Source organism: Hemiscyllium ocellatum, unplaced genomic scaffold, assembly GCF_020745735.1.
Source record: "Hemiscyllium ocellatum isolate sHemOce1 unplaced genomic scaffold, sHemOce1.pat.X.cur. scaffold_2823_pat_ctg1, whole genome shotgun sequence".
In the NCBI taxonomy this organism is placed as follows: Eukaryota; Metazoa; Chordata; class Chondrichthyes; order Orectolobiformes; family Hemiscylliidae; genus Hemiscyllium; species Hemiscyllium ocellatum.
The window spans coordinates 31,316-50,146 of NW_026868218.1; the positions used below are offsets into that span (position 1 = coordinate 31,316).

General features: G+C 48.0%; 1 protein-coding gene across 1 annotated transcript in view; it reads right to left on the minus strand.

Moving 5' to 3' along the window:
- The window catches only part of LOC132812572 (14-3-3 protein gamma-like), a 7,527-nt gene extending 7,180 nt beyond the window's left edge, over positions 1-347 (minus strand). The window contains exon 1 of the mRNA XM_060822972.1: positions 30-347. Within this exon, the coding sequence (XP_060678955.1) occupies positions 30-116 (87 nt within the window). The 5' untranslated portion in view covers positions 117-347. The remainder of the gene's footprint in view (positions 1-29) is intronic.
- Positions 348-18,831: the final 18,484 nt, after the last annotated feature.

An 18,831-nucleotide genomic window follows, 5' to 3' on the forward strand; every position in this document is an offset into this window, starting at 1 on the left:
GGGGGGGAAGGGGATATGTTCCCACTCACATCCTTCATGATCGCCGCCATGTCATCGTAGCGCTCCGCCTGCTCGGCCAGCCTGGCCCGCTGCACCAGCTGCTCCCGGTCCACCATCTCCGCCAGTACACACACCCTCAAACCGGGCCCGGGGGGGGGGGGGAGCGGGGGGAGGAAGGGGGTAAAGGATGTCTGTGGCCGTGCGGAGCCTGTGTCCTGCCGCCGCCGCCGCCTCTCTGTCTCTGTCTCTGTCTCTGTGTCTGTGTGTGTGTGTGTGTCCCCCTGTCCCTGTCCCTGTCCCTGTCCGTGTGTCTGTGGCGCCGCAGCCCCTGCCCCCAACCGCCCGCTCCCACCCTTCCTTGCCCACAATGCCCCGCGTTGCCGCAGTCGAGCATGCGCAGTGCGGCCACGCCCGGGCCTCGGCTATTTAACGGTGACGTCAGCTTCTAACATTAGAAACCTGCGGATTTTTTTCCACCCCCTTCCGGGAGGGCGGGGCCACTGCCGCCGGAGCGCGCAGGCGCACTGGTTCCCCGACGGGGCGGGGCGGGGCGGGACGGGACCGTCAGCGCAGGTGCGGCCTCACTGCGTAGGTGTTCCCCCCCCCCCCCGGGCCTGTGCGGTTGCCATGGCAGCTGTCCCCCGCCCAGCGGGAGCGACGGGGAGGTGGTGCTGAGGGCGCAAGCGCGAGGCCACTCTGCCCAGCAGCCAGTGCTGTCTGAGCCTCCCTCTCTAAAGGGGCTGAACCCACCCACCCCACAGTGGGCAATGCTGCATTGGGGTGGGTATTGGTGAGAGCATTGCTGCATTGTAGCTGGCTTGGGCAGTGCTGCATTGGGGCGGGTATTGGTGAGAGCATTGCTGCATTGTAGCTGGCTTGGGCAGTGCTGCATTGGGGCGGGTATTGGTGAGAGCATTGCTGCATTGTAGCTGGCTTGGGCAGTGCTGCATTGGGGTGGATATTGGTGAGAGCATTGCTGCATTGTAGCTGGCTTGGGCAATGCTGCATTGGGGTGGATATTGGTGAGAGCATTGCTGCATTGTAGCTGGCTTGGGCAGTGCTGCATTGGGGCGGGTATTGGTGAGAGCATTGCTGCATTGTAGCTGGCTTGGGCAGTGCTGCATTGGGGTGGATATTGGTGAGAGCAGTGCTGCATTGTAGCTGGCTTGGGCAATGCTGCATTGGGGTGGATATTGGTGAGAGCATTGCTGCATTGGGTGGATATTGGTGAGAGCAGTGCTGCATTGTAGCTGGCTTGGGCAGTGCTGCATTGGGGCGGGTATTGGTGAGAGTATTGCTGCTGCAGAAGGCAGTGCTGCCCTTGGTACCTGCTGTACTAGTTAACAAGATCATACCTAATCTTCTACCTCACTTCCACCTATTGGCACATTCTAGATATCTATGGTTTCCTTCTGAATAAGGAGCAGCATTCTAATCTAGACTCTGATTTCCAGCATCTGCAGTCCTCACCTAAGCCTACTCCAAAAGCTAGTGCTTCCAAATAAACCTGATGCACTATAACCTGATGTTGTGTGTTTTTTTTAACAATGATTTCCTTCCACATCCGTACAGGTATTGACCTCTGCCCTGATTATAAGTGATGTGGAGGTGCTGGTGTTGGACTGGGATGGACAAAGTTAAAAATCATGTAACGCTGTAGTTTTTGTAAGAAGAATTCTAACTTTTTAATAATACAAGCTGCAAACAGTCCAAAGGATTACAGCAGAATCCACATGAATTCACATTATATACATTCAGCAAAACAGCAATCTCAAAAACAGCTTTAAGTAAAAATCTAAGGGACTTATATTTCAGAGTGCTGCTCCTCCTGATCTCAGGAAGAGGTGGAGCAGGATCGTAAGACACAGAATTTGTACTGCAAAAATGTAACCACAAGTAGATCTACCCAGCTTGCATCCTGAAAATAAAGGGATAGAAGTTTAAAAAAGATTTGAAAGATAAGCAGAAAACGTTGTTGTGAAGTAATTAACACATCAAACTGTTTCAATGAAGAGATCTATTTGAAGTATTCTATCCAGATTTTCCCTAACAAGTTAATTTCTTTCTAAATTATGTTAATCCCACAATCATGAAGCACATGCCAAAAATCATAAATTATGATATTCAAAAACAATCAATTTGCTTTTAACTTAATTAGATTTCAAAATTTGCACTTTGACTCCTCCTCATTGTTTGTTACATTATTAATGATTTGTAGGTGCCAGTGTTGGACTGGGGTGTACAAAGTTAAAAATCACACAACGCCAGGTTATAGTCCAACAGGTTTATTTCGAAGCACTAGCTTTCAGGGCGACGCTCCTTCATCAGGTGGTTGTGGAACAGGACCACAAGACACAGAATTTATAGCAAAAGGGTTACAGTATCATGGAGCTGTAATGATGTATTAAACAAATTTTAGATTAGGTTTTTCATCTTTTAGAATGTGATATTCTAGTTTCGGTTCTTTAACATGTAAATCCCAGAACTCCTTTTAAGTTACATTCTCAAGATAGCTTCAGCTTTTCTAACAATAGGTGCCATCTCAGCTCAGACAATGTGTTAAAGGTGTGAGGTTAAAGTCTGTCTGTATCCCAGTGTTGAGTCAGACTGGTTCTATTTCTAAAGTGGTATTTACAGAATCTTGCAAGGATTTATGCAGTTTTTGAGCAAAATAAACTGTAATTCTGCAAATACAAATTCACCCCATAAACTTATATGTGTGCACATGCAGGAGAGACAATGTGGGTGTGTGCGTGTGGGTGGGAGTGCATGTAAAAGAATGTGTATGTATGTAAGTGTGATGGGATATAAGCCTGTGTGAGGGTGTGTGCACAGGTGTGAGTGGGCGGGAGGTGCGTGTGTGTGTATGAGAGAGAGCTTGTGTATGAGGGAGGGTCTGCGTGAGTGTGTGTGGCTGTGTGTGTGTAGTGCAGTGGGGTCACCTGTAGAACATATAGAACATAGAACATAGAAGGATACAGCGCAGTACAGGCCCTTCGGCCCTCGATGTTGCGCCGACCGAGTCCTACCTAACCTATACTAGCCCAATAACTTCCAAATGCCTATCCAATGCCCGCTTAAATGAACATAAAGAAGGAGAGTTCACCACTGATACGGGCAGGGCATTCCATGAACTCACAACCCGCTGTGTGAAGAATCTACCCCTAACATCTGTCCTATACCTACCACCCCTTAATTTAAAGCTATGTCCCCTAGTAACACCTGACTCCATTAGCGGTAAAAGGTTCTTAGTATCTACCCTATCTAAACCCCTAATCATCTTATACACTTCTATCAGATCTCCCCTAAACCTTCTCTTCTCCAATGAGAACAGCCCCAAGTGCCTCAGCCTTTCCTCATACGATCTTCCTACCATTCCAGGCAACATCCTGGTAAACCTCCTCTGCACTCGTTCTAAAGCTTCCACATCCTTCCTATAGTATGGCGACCAAAACTGCACACAATACTCCAGATGAGGCCTCACCAGAGTCTTATACAACTGCAACATGACCTCAGGACTCCGGAACTCAATTCCTCTGCCAATAAAGCCCAGTACACCATATGCCTTCCTCACAGCACTATTTACCTGGGTGGCAACTTTCAGAGATCTGTGTACATAGACACCAAGATCCCTCTGCTCATCCACACTACCAAGTAGCCTACCATTAGCCCAGTAATCCATCAATTTGTTATTCCTACCAAAGTGAACGACTTCGCACTTAGCTACATTGAATTCCATTTGCCACATTTCCGCCCAGCTCTGCAACTTATCTATATCCCGCTGTAACCTACCACTTCCTTCCTCACTATCCACAACTCCACCGACTTTTGTGTCATAGTTGTAGTGTGACATGAACCCAGGGTTCTGGTTGAGGCCATCCCCATGGGTACCAAACTTAGCTATCAGCCTCTGCTCAGCCACCTTGCGTTGTTGCTTGTCCCGGACTTCTACTCCCCCCCCCACCCCTCCCCATGACATGCCCATTCTGGGCCTCCTCTATCACCTAAACAAGGTCACCCACAAACTGGAGGAAGAACACCTCGTCTTCCACCTCAGGAGCGTACAACCACACAGCCTCAACGTTGAATTCGTCAGATTCCAAATCTCCCCAGCCCATCTTTGAACTCGGCCCTGCCCTCTTGACCTGACCTACCTGTCCAGCTTCCTTCCCACCTATCCAGTCCACACTTCCTACTGCCCTATCACAATCACCTCCTACCTTTACCCATCGAATGCTATCCCATCTACCTTTCCCCCAGCCCCCCCACCCTTCCCCTATTTATTTCTCAGTCCCCTTTTCTCTCCCCAGTCCTGATGAAGGGACAAGCCTGAAACATCGACTTTCTTGTTCCTCAGATGCTGCCTGACCTGCTGTGCTCTTTCCAGTTCCTCACTTTATCGACTCAGACATTAAACAAACTCAACAATTGTATAATTTTGCAAATCATTAGAATTAGATTTTATTGTCATGTAGAATCAAAGAAGCAGGCCATTCAGTCCATCAAGTCCACACCAACCCTCTGAGATCCACTCCCTCTGTCCTATAGGCCTGCATTTCCCATGACTAATCCTTCTGGCCTGCACATCCATGGACACTGGCCAATCCAGCTAACCTGCACATCTTTGGGCTGTGGGAGGAAGCCGGAGCACCTGGAGGAAACCCATCCAGACACTGGGAGAATGTGCAAACTCTACACAGACAGTCGCCCAAGGCTGGGGTCGAACCTGGGCCCTGGCGCCATGAAGCAGCAGTGCTAACCACTGAGCCACCATAACACATATAACACACGTGTCCAGTGAAAAGTGTACAAAGTCGCCATTCTCCATCATGACGTCACCCAAGATTAGGTTAGAGGGGTAGGGTAAAGGGGTGGGCTGCTCTTCAGGGGGGTCGGTGTGGACCCAATGGGCTGAATGGCTGCTTGCACACTGTAGGGAGTTCTATGATTCGAAGTAATGGGGAAGAGCTCTCCAGCCTGTTTTCAAATGGAGCTGGCTGTGGGATTGGGGATTACATCCTGCTGTTTGAAGTAAACAAGTTGATTGTAGAGGGGCAGTTGGTAAAACAATAAATGAGTTTGTTATCTGAAGGTAAGTCTGTATAGGAAGGTTGTTAACTGGGAGTGTCAGGCCTGGACCGCTGCCTATCTAAACAGCATACGCACAACCATGAATCATCCCATAATGCCTCAGTAGTCTCAGATGTGCCTTCTTAAAGGTACATGCACATCATTTCAGCGTAGAGCCTCAACTGTGGCTGTGGGACTCAGTTACTTTTTTTTCATTTCAAAATTACGAGTCAGATATTACGAGAGGGCATAGCTTTAAATTAAGGGGTGGTAGGTGTAGGACAGATGTCAGGGGTAGATTCTTTACTCAGCGAGTCGTGAGTTCATGGAATGCCCTGCCAGTAGCAGTGGTGGACTCTCCCTCTTTATGGGCATTTAAACGGGCATTGGATAGGCCTATGGAGGAAAGTGGGCTAGTGTAGGTTAGGTGGGCTTGGATCGGTGCAACATCGAGGGCCAAAGGGCCTGTACTGCGCTGTATTTTTCTATGTTCTATGTTCTATAAAATATACTTTATTCATGGAAATAAATCTTTGGTACCTGTACAATTTGTCATGTCATTCATAGATATATATACATTGCATGTCTTAACATTACAAAGAACAGATTGAATTAATCGAATTTACAGTTATCATATTGACAGTCCCTTTATTCACCATCCAGTCTCTCATTATTTATCTGGGGCTTCAGCGGAACCCACCAACTGAGTGGGTGCCCTGTTATACGATAGCAAAGGAACCTTCTCTAACCCCCAGTTTATGGGGTTACCATTGTCCATTTGACTGTCCTGTCTCTGGGGTAGCTGTCTACATCCCCATGGTGAGCTCGAACTGCTGGACCTGCGCTGGGCTGAGGTAGCTATCCAGCTCCTCACTGGGGTCATTTCCCCGCTCTGGTGTCATTGAGCCAAGGCAAGGGTCCGCACCGTCCAGTTCTGTGTCTGACAATGGGACTGTCAGAGGATCACAGCTTTCAGTTACCTGTACCTCTTGCTTGAAGCAGCTGACAGACCATGTCAAGGACCTTTGACAAAATCGCCAGTAACTACCAACTGAGTGACTCGCCACTCCACCTTTTAGGTCGGGTGAAGGAGGAAAGCCAGAGAGTTACAGACCAGTTAGCCTAAAAATCTGTGGTGGAGACTCAAGGATGAGGTGAGCTTGAAAACTTTCAGTTAATCAGGTCGAGACATCATGGATTCATGACACATTGGTCATGCCTGACAAACCTCATTGAATTTATTTGAAGGGGTGACTAAGGGGAATGTCTATGAGTGTTGTTTATATGGACTTCCAGAAGGTATTTGCTCAAATCCCACATAAGATGCTGTTCACTAAGGTAGAAACCCACAGAATTGAGGCAAGTTGGGATAGAGTTGACAGAGAAGAAGGTTATCTAAGATGACAAAGGGACCTTTAGGTCAATGGGCTGAGGAGTGGCAAATGGAGTTCAATTTGGATTAATGTGAGGTATTGCAGTTTGGTAAAGGCAGGATTTATACAATTAGTGGTAGAGGTGTGGGTGTGTTGTAGAACAGAGAGAGAGACACAGGGCTTCAGATACATAGTTCTTCGAAAGTTGTGTCACAGGAACACACGATGGTTAAGAAGGTCTTTAACACTTTGGTCAGACCATTGAGTATGAGAGTTGGGACATCATACTGCAGATGTGCAGGACATCGGTCAGGCTATTTCAACAGCACAGTGTACAGTTCTGGTCGCCCTGCTATAAGAAGGATATTATTAAATTGGAGAGGGTTCAGAAAAGGTTTACGAGGATGTTACTGGGACTGGAGGGCTTGAGTTATAAGGAGAGACTGGGATGTTTTTTCACAGAGCACGGGAGGTTGAGGGGTGACCTTATAGAGATTTATAAAGTCATGAGGGAATAGATAAGGTGAATAGGAAAGGTCTTTTCCCTAGGCTAGGGGAGTTCAAAACTAGGTGGCGTAATTTTTTAAGGTGAGAGGAGAAAGATTTAAAAGGGACCTGAAGGATGACTTTTTCACACAGAAGGTGGTGCGTGCGTGGAACAAACTGACAGAGGAAGATGCAGGATGCAGGATGCAACATTTAAAAGGCACTTGGATGGGTACGTGAATAGGAAAGGTTTACAGAGATATGGGGTGAAACACAGGCAAGTGGGACTAGATTAGTTTGGGAACATGGTTGATGTGAACGAGTTGGATTGAAAGGCCTGTTTCCATGCTGTATCACTGTATTACTCTAAGATAAGACCATAAGGCAGAGGAGTGGAAGTAAGGCCATTCGGCCCATCGAGTCCACTCTGCCATTCAATCATGGCTGATGGACATTTCAACTCCACTTACCCACATTCTCCCCATAGCCCTTAATTCCTTGTGACATCAAGAATCTATCAATCTCTGCCTTGAAGACATTTAGCGTCCCGGCCCCCACTGCACTCTGCGGCAATGAATTCCACAGGCCCACCACTCTCTGGCTGAAGAAATGTCTCCGCATTTCTGTTCTGAATTGACCCCCTCTAATTCTCAGGCTGTGTCCACGGGTCCTAGTCTCCTCACCTAACAGAAACAATTTCCTAGCATCCACCCTTTCCAAGCCATGTATTATCTTGTAAGTTTCTATTAAATCTCCCATTAATCTTCTAAACTCCAATGAATACAATCCCAGGATCCCCAGCCGTTTCCTCGTATGTCAGACCAACCATTCCAGGGATCATCCGTGTGAATCTCCGCTGGACACATTCCAGTGCCAGTATGACCTTCCTGAGGTGTGGGGACCGAAACTGGACACAGTACTCCAAATGGGGCCTAACCAGAGCTTTATAAAGTCTCAGTAGCACATCTCTGCTTTTATATTCCAACCCTCTTGAGGAGTAGGGGTTCAGGTGCATAGATGTTTGATATGTCACAAGCAGGTACAGAAAATAATGAAGGCGGCTAATGGAATGCTTTATATCAAGATTACTGGAGCACAAGGACGCAGCATTAATGCCTCCGTTACAAAAAACCTGGGTTAGACCACACTTGGAGAAAGTGAGAACTGCAGATGCTGGCGATCAGAGTCGAGAGTGTGGTGCTGGAAAAGCACAGCAGGTCAGGCAACATCTGAGGAGCAGGAGAATCGGCATTCCTGATGAAGGACTTATACCTGAAATGTCGCCTCTCCTGCTCCTCGGATGCTGCCTGACCTGCTGTGCTTTTCCAGCACCACACTCTTCTCTTAGACCTCACTTGGCATTCTGTGAGCAAAGCGAGGCACTGTCAGGTTAGATTGACATCGGGGGGAGTTCAATACAGGTTTACAAGAATGATAGCTGGACTTTAGCGGTTAAGTTATGAGAAGACATTATACAAATGAGGCCTGTATCCTCTGGAATTTAGAAGCATTCCTGCACACACAAGGCATGGTAGAGGTTTGGAACTCTTCCACAAATGGGCGTGGATGCTGGATCAGTTGTTAATGTTAAATCTGAGATAGTTTTTTTTGAGCAAAGACATTAGGAGATGTGGGCCAAAGTGGAGTTAGGCCACAGATGGGCCATGATCTTGTTGAATGGTGGAACAGGCTCGAAGGGCTGAATGGCCTACTGCTGTTCCTATGTAATTGTATATGTCCATCTTTATTTGCCATAAGCTTTGTTTAAATGGGAAGAAAATGAACATTGGTTTGTTTCTAAGTGTCCTCACTGGGAACTTCCTCACGGAGGTTCCGCACGCTTCCTAATTCACATTTCAGTGCTGGACCCTTCAGAGTAGGACTCAAACTCTCATTCGGCATCTTACTGAGCTGTATCTTCCTTCTAGTTCCTTTAACTCTACTTGGTCTCCACAGATTAGTAATCAATACGTATCACAAAAAATCTAAAAGAACAAAGGAGAAGTACAGCACAGGAACAGGCCCTTCGGCCCTCCTAGCCTGTGCTGATCATCATGCCCTAACTAAACTCAAAATCAAACCTCCTGCTTCCATTCGGTCAGTATCCCTCTATTCCCTCCCTGTTCATGTAACCATCCAGGTACCTCTTAAATGTTGCCAACGTGCCTGCTTCCACCATCCCTTCGGGCAGTGTGTTCCAGGTTCCCACCACTCTCCGTGTGAAACACTTCCCTCATACGTCTCCCTTAAACACTCCCCCTCACACCTTGAATCTGTGCTCCCTTGGGGGCGGGGGGGGCTGCGGTTTCAACCCTGGGAGAAAGTCTCTGACTGTCCACCCGATCTCTGTCTCCCGTAATGTTGTTGACCTCTATCAGGGCCTCCTCTCAGCCATCGTCCTTCCAGTGAAAATAATCCTTGTCTCTAACCTTTCCTCGTAGGCAATGCTCTCGAGACCAGGTAACACCCTGGTGAACCCTCTCTGAACCCTCTCCAAAGCTTCCACGTCTTTCTGGTAGTGTGGTGACCAAAGCTGCACTCAATATCCAAATGCAGCCTTACAAAGGTTTTATTTAGCTGCAATAGCGCCTCATCTTCCACCTGGGAACCCTCCAACCACAAGGGATGAACTCAGATTTCTCCAGTTTCCTCATTTCCCCTCCCCCCACCTTGTCTCAGTCAAATCCCTCGAACTCAGCACCGCCTTCCTAACCTGCAATCTTCTTCCTGACCTCTCCGCCCCCACCCCACTCCGGCCTATCACCCTCACCTTGACCTCCTTCCACCTATCACATCTCCATCGCCCCTCCCCCAAGTCCCTCCTCCCTACCTTTTATCTTAGCCTGCTGGACACACTTTTCTCATTCCTGAAGAAGGGCTTATGCCAGAAACGTCGAATCTCCTGCTCCTTGGATGCTGCCTGACCTGCTGCACTTTTCCAGCAACACATTTTCAGCTGCAATAGGGTTTGCCAACTCTTGTACTCCATGCACCCTCCAGTGAAGGTAAGGGTGCCATATGCCTTCTTAAGCACCTGGCCAACTGTGTGGGAACTGTGGACCTGCACGCCTAGATCCATCTGCATGTTATATTCCTTAGGGTTCTGCCATTTACAGAATATTCACATCTAACTTTGATCCTCCAAACTGCATCACCTCACATTTGTCTGAATTAAACTCCACCTGCTATTTCTGTGTCCATGTCGCCAATCTATCTCTAATCTGTTGTATCCTTTCACAATCACCAGCACTAACACCACATATCTTCATGTCATCTGCAAACTTACTAACCAGACCACCCAGACTTTCCTCCAGATCAGATATATATATATTACAAACAACAGAGATCCGAAGACTGGTTCCTGTGGAACATCACAGTTACTGGTCTCCATTCTGAAAGGCACCCTTCCGCCTCCAACCTCTGTCTTCTGCGACAAAGCCAGTTTTGTATCCATCTAGCCAGCCCACCCCAAATCTCATCGCGTTGAATATATATCTGATGTACTATCTCATCAATGTCCCTCCCTGTCCTAATGATACTTGTGAATGTGACATTGTCATGCTGTGATTCCAGTCACTTCCACGTGTAGTTACAGAGTGACTATTCATAGAATCCCTACAGTATGGAAACAGGCCATTCGGCTGATCAGGTCCACACTGACCCTCCAAAGAGTATCCAACCCAAACATATTCCCCTTCCAATCACTTCATATTTCCCCTCTGACTAATGCACCTAACACTATGGGCATGGCCAATTCACCTAATCTTTGGATTATTGGAGGAAACTAGAACACCCAGGGGAAACCCACACAGACGTGGGGAGAATGTGCAAACTCCACACAGACAGTTGCCCGAGGCTGCAATTGAACCTGTGTTCCTGCTGCTGTAAGGCAGCAGTGCTAACCACTAGCCTAGCTATTCCGAATACATGGGGGTTTAAACACTGTGCAATGGTAATGTGAATATAAGGGCCAATACATGATTAAGGGGGTCTGCCCATGTGCCTAAGTGATGACTTGCCATAATATCCTTGATTTATTTATTATCACGTGTATCTTGTTACAGTGAAAAGTGTCACCAATCTCTGGCGGCCATCTTAGAATGCAGGAAAATAAACCAAGGCATGGAATGTAAAGGCAGAATATAAATGAAGCAATAACGAAAGTGTCCACCTTTACAGTCCTTCTTGTTAAGTGCTCCGGTAATGGGACATGAACCTGATGGACAGACACGAGTCCCCTTCTCTGGGCCCTCTCCGCTGCCAGAGCGAACGTTGGCGCCATCCCACCACCAGTGACACCCTCGGCACCAAGTCCTTGATGGAACGCACCAATGCGAGCACCACCCATGCCACCCGGTACCGGACCAGCCCAAACTTAGACTCCACCTTGTGAATACCCAATAAGGATGGGACATGTGGGCTCAGTGAGGGAGGGCAGGGAGGTGTGGAGTAAAGGGGCAGGGGGTTTCAATCCCTTCAGCAACCCTTCCAGCTTTTCCACACTGGGATTGACACGAGTTTGTTCTGTCTGCAGCTTGCGTAGACTCGATAATGTGTGGAGTCTGGAAAATGCACAGTGGGTCAAGCAGGATCAGCGTGGGCAACGTTTCAGGTCAGGCCTCACGTGTGTAGACTCACGTGGCCCAGGGAAGGTACTCTGTGCCATACAGAAGATGGCAGTGCTCTGACAGGAGTGATATTTGAACCCTCCATGGCTGAATTTGGTAACCACTGTCTACAGCTGGGTGGCTCACTCGCAAAGGTATCCTGAAGAATTCAAAGCTAAAGGCATTGCTTTTCATGGAATCCCTACAGTGAGGAAACAGGCCCTTCAGCCCAACAAGTCCACACCGACCCTCCAAAGAGTAACTCACCCAGACCCATTCCTATATTTACCCCTAACTGATGACTTTAACCTACACACTGAGCAATTTATCCTGGCCAATTCACCTGACCCGCACATCTTTGGACTGTGGGAAGAAACTGGAGCACCCGGAGGAAACCCACGCAGACATGGGGAGAACGTGCAAACCCTACACAGACAGTCACCCAAGCCCCAAGCATAAGTCAGTGAATGAGGCTCTCCACCACTACCAGCCATTTGGTCACCACAACTCATTTCCTAGTGAGGTCTCTTCCAGTTCCTCTCTGTTCCCTTCTGCCACACTGGAACTAGTCTCTCCCTCCGACAGGCAGATGTTCAGGTAACCTTTGGCCCTTGTGTGCTTAAGGGCAGCACGGTGGCTCAGTGGTTGGCGCTGCTGCCTCACAGCGCCAGGGACCTATGTTCGATTCCAGCTTCGGGCGACTGTCTGTGTTTGCGCATTCTCCCCGTGTCTGCGTGGGTTTCCTTCTACAGTGGGAAAGTGAGGATGGCAGATGCTGCCGATCAGAGTCGAGAATGTGGTGCGGGAAAAACAAAGATGGCCAGCCAGCATCCGAGGAGCAGGAGAATCGACATTTCAAGCATAAGCCCTTCATCAGGAATGAGGGGGTGTCCAAGGGGGCTGAGAGATAAATGGAAGGGGTTGTGGGCTGTGGGGAAGGTAACAGGAGATGTGATAGCTCGATGAAGTGATGATTGGGAAGAAAAATGAACAGGTAGGACAGTTCAAGAGGGAGGATTGGATCTGGGATCAAGTGGGGGGAGGAAACTGGTGAAATCCACATGGATCCCATGTTGTTGGAGAGTCCCAAGGTGGAAGCTGAGGTGTTTTTCCTCTAGGTGTTGGGTGGTGAGGGTGTGGCAATGCAGATACATGTCCCTTTGTCACCCCATCCACTTTCCATAGAGACCAGTCCCTCCATGACTCCCTTGTTAGCTCCTCGCCACACACCAACCCACCTTCCCCTGCTACTACAAGAATTGCCAAACCTGGATAAAAGCAAATTACTTGCGGATGCTGGAATCTGAAACCAAAAAAGAAAAGATGCTGGAAAATCTCAGCAAGTCTGGCAGCATCTGTACGGAGGGAAAAGAGCTGACATTTCGAGTCTAACTGACCCTTTGTCAGAGCTTTGACAAAGGGTCAGTTAGACTCGAAACGTCAGCTCTTTTCTGCCCTGACAGATGCTGCCAGACCTGCTGAGATTTTCCAGAATTTTCTCTTGTTTGATTGCTAAACCTGGGCCCACACCTCTGTCGAAGGCCCGAAAGGAGCCTTCCACATCTGACAGAGATTTACCTGCACTTCCACAAAAGTCCTGGGCCTCCTCCACTGCCAACCCCTAACCACCCGACACCTGGAGGAAGAACGCTTCATCTTCTGCCTTGGGACCCTCCCACCTCACGGCATCAATGTGGATTTCACCAGTTTCCTCATTTCCCCTCCCCTCCCCCCCCCCCCCCCCCCCACCCCCCACCTTACCCCAGTTCCAACATTCCAACTCGTCCCTGTCCTACCTGTCTATCTTCCTTCCCATCTATCCGCTGCACTCTCCCCTCTGACCTATCACCCTCACCCTCCACCCGCACCCACCTATCGCATTGCGAGCTACCTTCCCTCAGCCTCACATCCCTCCCATTTATCTCTCAGCCCCCCTTGGCCCACAAGCCTCATTCCTGATGTAGGGTTTATGCTTGAAATGTTGACCCTCCTGCTCCTCGGATGCTGCCTGACCTGCTGAGTTTTTCCAGCACCATGCTCTCAACTCTGATCTCCAGCATCTGCGGCCCTCAATTTCTCCCTCCTAATCTCACTGTGAGCCTGACAATTCTGCTTCCCTCCAACCACCCCCTAACCATAATCGTCTCTAAATCTCAGTTAAAATTGGGGCTGTTATCTTGCAGTGAATGCTGTGTTCACCAAGTTCATCCCTGCTTTATGTTTCGGGCTGAATTCAGCTATGGTCACCATGACGATAGGTGCCCTGTGACCTGGGATAGGGACACACAGTCAACCTGGATTCCTCCACAATCCTCTGATGACCTGTCAGTCAGGTCAATTGAGCCAAAAGATTCCATTGCAATATTGAACGCTGGGGTGGGGCGGTTTCTTCATGGTATTAAACTGGAAAATGCTGGAAATGCACAGAGGTCAGGAAGCTCTGGAGAAAGAGAAATAATGGACATTTTGAATCAGACAGACTCTTCACAAATTATCTGCTAAGTTAGATTTGTCTCAAAACATCAATCCGGTCTCTCTCATCACAGGTTGTGCGTTTCCCCAGTTCTCTCTGTTTTTATTTCAGATTTCCAGCATTTTGTTTTATTTTGGAGTTCTTCCGAGTATTTTCACCAACACTCATTCATTAACAAACATCCCTGAAGAGCACATTGTCTCATTTCTGTCTTGGATTAGGTGCTTTTTGTGAGTTGGCTTCTGCATTTCGGTATTTTAGATTAGATTACTTAGAGTGTGGAAACAGGCCTTTCGGCCCAACAAGTCCACACCGACCCGCTGAAGCGCAACCCACCCATACCCCTTCATTTACCCCTTACCTAACACTACGGACAATTTAGCATGGCCAATTCACCTGACCCGCACATCTTTGAATTGTGGGAGGAAACCGGAGCACCCGGAGGAAACCAACGCAGACACGGGGAGAACGTGCAAACTCCACACAGTCGCCTGAGTCAGGAATTGAACCCAGGTCTCAGGCGCTGTGAGGCAGCAATGCTAACCACTGTGCCACCATGCCACCCACGGTGTTGGTGCCTCTGCATCCAAAACACTTCCCTGCAAGTAAAGGACCTTGGGATACCGTGAAGGCACTGTCTCAGTGAAAGTTCATGTGAGCACACATCTCGCTGTGAGATTGGGTTTTACTGACTTGATAAATGGAAGGATAAGCATAAAACAGTGAGGCAGAGGCTGCGCAAAATTCATCAAACCTCAATGATCATCATCGAAAGGTCTTCTGACAAACTTGCTGCCTGCATTTTAACATTTAAACCAAGCTTTGCAGTTACCTGTCAATCATCTTTAACTGGCACATTCTCCATAGCAACCCCACAACTAATTAGAGCTCACCTGCCAATCAGCAATCTCCTCCCACAGAGCGTATAAATATCAGATTGCCCTGCAATGGGTATTCTTGTGAATTGTCCTGATGAGTTCAAGACTAAATAAAACTTTCGATAATGCTTTTTTAATTGGCAAGACTCGCATGACCAAGCGACAGCTTACTATGAGGTTTGGCGGACAGCGAAGAGGGTTACCGCAGATTACAACAGGATCTGGACCAGATGGGCCAATGGGCTGAGAAGTGGCAGATGGAGTTTAATTCAGATAATTGCGAGGTGCTGAATTTTGAGAAAGCAAATCTTAGCAGGACTTATACACTTAATGGTAAGGTCCTAGGATGCTGAACAAAGAGGCCTTGGAGTACAGGTTCATAGCTCCTTGAAAATGGAGTCGCAGGTAGATAGGATTGTGAAGAAGGCGTTTGGTATGCTTTCCTTTATTGGTCAGAGTATTGAGTACAGGAGTTGGGAGGTCATGTTGTAGCTGTACAGGACATTGGTTAGGCCACTGTTGGAATATTGCATGCTATTCTGGTCCCCTTCCTATCGGAAAGATGTTGTGAAACTTGAAAGCGTTCAGAAAAGATTTACAAGGATGTTGCTAGGGTTGGAGGATTTGAGTTATAGGGAGAGGCTGAACAGGCTGGGGCTGTTTTCCCTGGAGCGTCGGAGACTGAGGGATGACCTTATAGAGGTTTATAAAACCATGAGGGACATGGGTAGGATAAATAGACAAAGTCTTTTCCCTGGGGTCGGGGAGTCCAGAACAAGAGGGCGTGGGTTTAGGGTGAGAGGGGAAAGATATAAAAGGGGCAACTTTTTAACACAGAGGGTGGTACGTGTATGCAATGTGCTGCCAGGAGAAGTGGTGGAGGCTGATACAATTGCAACATTTATGAGGCATTTGGATGGATATATGATTAGGAAGAGTTTGGAGGGATATGGGCCGGGTGTTGGCAGCTGGGACTAGGTTGGGTTGGGATATCTGGTCGGCATGGACAGGTTGGACCAAAGGGTCTGTTTCCGTGCTGTACATCTCTACGACTCTATCACAATATCTTAACACTGTCGAGCAAGGGCAGAGAAAAGTGATACAATATCTATCTCCTGTTTCGAGTGTGTTTTATCACTCAGAGTAAAGCTCACAGCAAAGCTTCCGCTGGATATGCGGGGCATTAAAGATTGACTCAGTTCTATTGGAAAAACCACATCACAAGACACATTTATCATCCGAGCAACAGCGAGGGCTGCTCAGTGAACCAGATGTAAAGCTCAAACAGATGTAATGCAGCCTCGCTGATTGTTGGTCATTTCAAATCTACCGTCCACAAGAGGACAACGTGGTACAGTGTGGGTACATTGATGGAGACTGTTCTGTGGTACGGTGTGGGTACATTGATGGAGACTGTGCTGTGGTACGGTGTGTGTACATTGATGGAGACTGTGCTGTGGTACAGTGTGTGTACATTGATGGAGACTGTGCTGTGGTACGGTGTGGGTACATGGATGGAGACTGTGCTGTGGTACGGTGTGTGTACATTGATGGAGACTGTGCTGTGGTACGGTGTGGGTACATGGATGGAGACTGTGCTGTGGTACGGTGTGGGTACATGGATGGAGACTGTGCTGTGGTACGGTGTGTGTACATTGATGGAGACTGTGCTGTGGTACGGTGTGGGTACATGGATGGAGACTGTGCTGTGGTACAGTGTGGGTACATTGATGGAGACTGTGCTGTGGTACAGTGTGTGTACATTGATGGAGACTGTGCTGTGGTACGGTGTGTGTACATTGATGGAGACTGTGCTGTGGTACAGTGTGGGTACATTGATGGAGACTGTGCTGTGGTACGATGTGGGTACATGGATGGAGACTGTGCTGTGGTACGATGTGGGTACATGGATGGAGACTGTGCTGTGGTACGGTGTGTGTACATTGATGGAGACTGTGCTGTGGTACGATGTGGGTACATGGATGGAGACTGTGCTGTGGTACGGTGTGTGTACATTGATGGAGACTGTGCTGTGGTACGATGTGGGTACATGGATGGAGACTGTGCTGTGGTACGATGTGGGTACATGGATGGACACTGTGCTGTGGTACAGTGTGGGTACATTGATGGAGACTGTGCTGTGGTACGATGTGGGTACATGGATGGAGACTGTGCTGTGGTACGGTGTGTGTACATTGATGGAGACTGTGCTGTGGTACGGTGTGGGGACATTGATGGATGTTAGTTCCCAGTTGTTTCTTTGCAGTCCTTCTTAAATAATGACACAACATTTGCTACCATCAAGTTTTCCAGGATCTCACCCATGGCTAATGATGATACAATATCAACCCGGGTCCCCACAATTTCTTCCCCTGCGTCTTGCACTGTTTTCGGTTATGTCTGTTCAGGACCAGGAGATTTATCCACCTTCATACATGCTAATGTGTCCAACACCTCCTCGACTGTGATATGGACTGTCCCCAGTTTATCACCACTAACTTAACCAAGTTCCCAGGTCTTCATGTCTTTCGCCACAATAAACACAGAGCAGAAATATTCATTGAAGACCTCACCCATCTCCTGCAGTTCTACACACACCTACATTTTGGTCCTTGAGGGCTCCTATTCTCTCGTTACTTTTTTCCTTTAACATATTTAAAGAACCTCTTTGGATTCACCCGAACCTTCTCAGCCAAGGCTATTTTGTGCCCTTTGTTGCCCTCCTGATTTCCTTCTGCAGTAAACTCCGATATTCCCTGCATAACTCCAGGGATTCCCTCGATTCCAGCTGTCTGTACTTGAGCCATGCCTCCTCCTTTTTTTCTGATCAAAGCCTCAATATCTCTTGTCACCCAGGGTTCCCTTTTCCTGCCAATCTTGCCCTTCACCCTCACAGACCTTGAACTCTAGCTATCTCACTTTTAAAAGCCCCCACTTGTCAGAGGTCCCATTGCCTACAAATATACTCCAATCAACCCCTGTAAGCTTCTGTCTCATTCCATTAAAACTTGCCTTGCCCCAGTTTAGAACCTACACCCATGGACCAATGTTTTGTCTCTCTCCATAATTAGTTTAAAATTAATAGCACTATGGTCACTGGTCCCAAAGTGCCCTCCACCCCTCCCCACTGTCACCACAACATAGAACACAGAACTTGGAGCATAGAACAGTACAGCACAGTACAGGCCCTTCGGCCCTCAAAGTTGGGCTGGCCTTTTATCCTACTCCAAGATCAAACTAACCTACATCCCCTTTATTTTACTACTATCCATGTGCCTATCCAAGAGTCACTTCAATGTCCCTGATGTATCTTACTCTATTACCACCGCTGACAGTGCATTCCCTGCACCTCTCTGTGTGTAAAGAACCGACCTCTGACATCTCCCTGAACCTTCCTCCAATCACCTTAAAATAGTGCCCCTCATGATAGCCTTTTCCACCCTGGGAAAAAGTCTCTGACTATCCATTCTATCAATGCCTCTCATCATCATGTACACCTCGAACAAGTCACTTCTCATCTTTGTTCACTCCAATGAGGAAAGCCCTAGCTCCCTCAACCTTTCTTCATAAGACATGCTCTCCAGTCCAGGCAGCATCCTGGGAAATCTCCTCTGCACTCTCTCTAAAACTTCCACATCCTTCCTATAATGAGGTGATCAGAACTGGACACAATGTTCCAAGTGCGGTATAACCAGGGCTCTATAGAGCTGCAGCATAACCTCACTGCTCTTAAACTCGATCCCGTTGCTAATGAAAGCCAATAACCATACACTCTCTTAATAATCCTATTGAATTGGGTGGCAGCTTTGAGGGATCTATGGACGTGGATCCCAAGATCCCTCTGTGCCTCCACACTGCAAAGTATCCTGCCTTTAACCCTGTATTCTGCATTCACAGTTGACCTTCCAAAGTGAATCACTTCACGCTTTTCCAACTTGAACTCC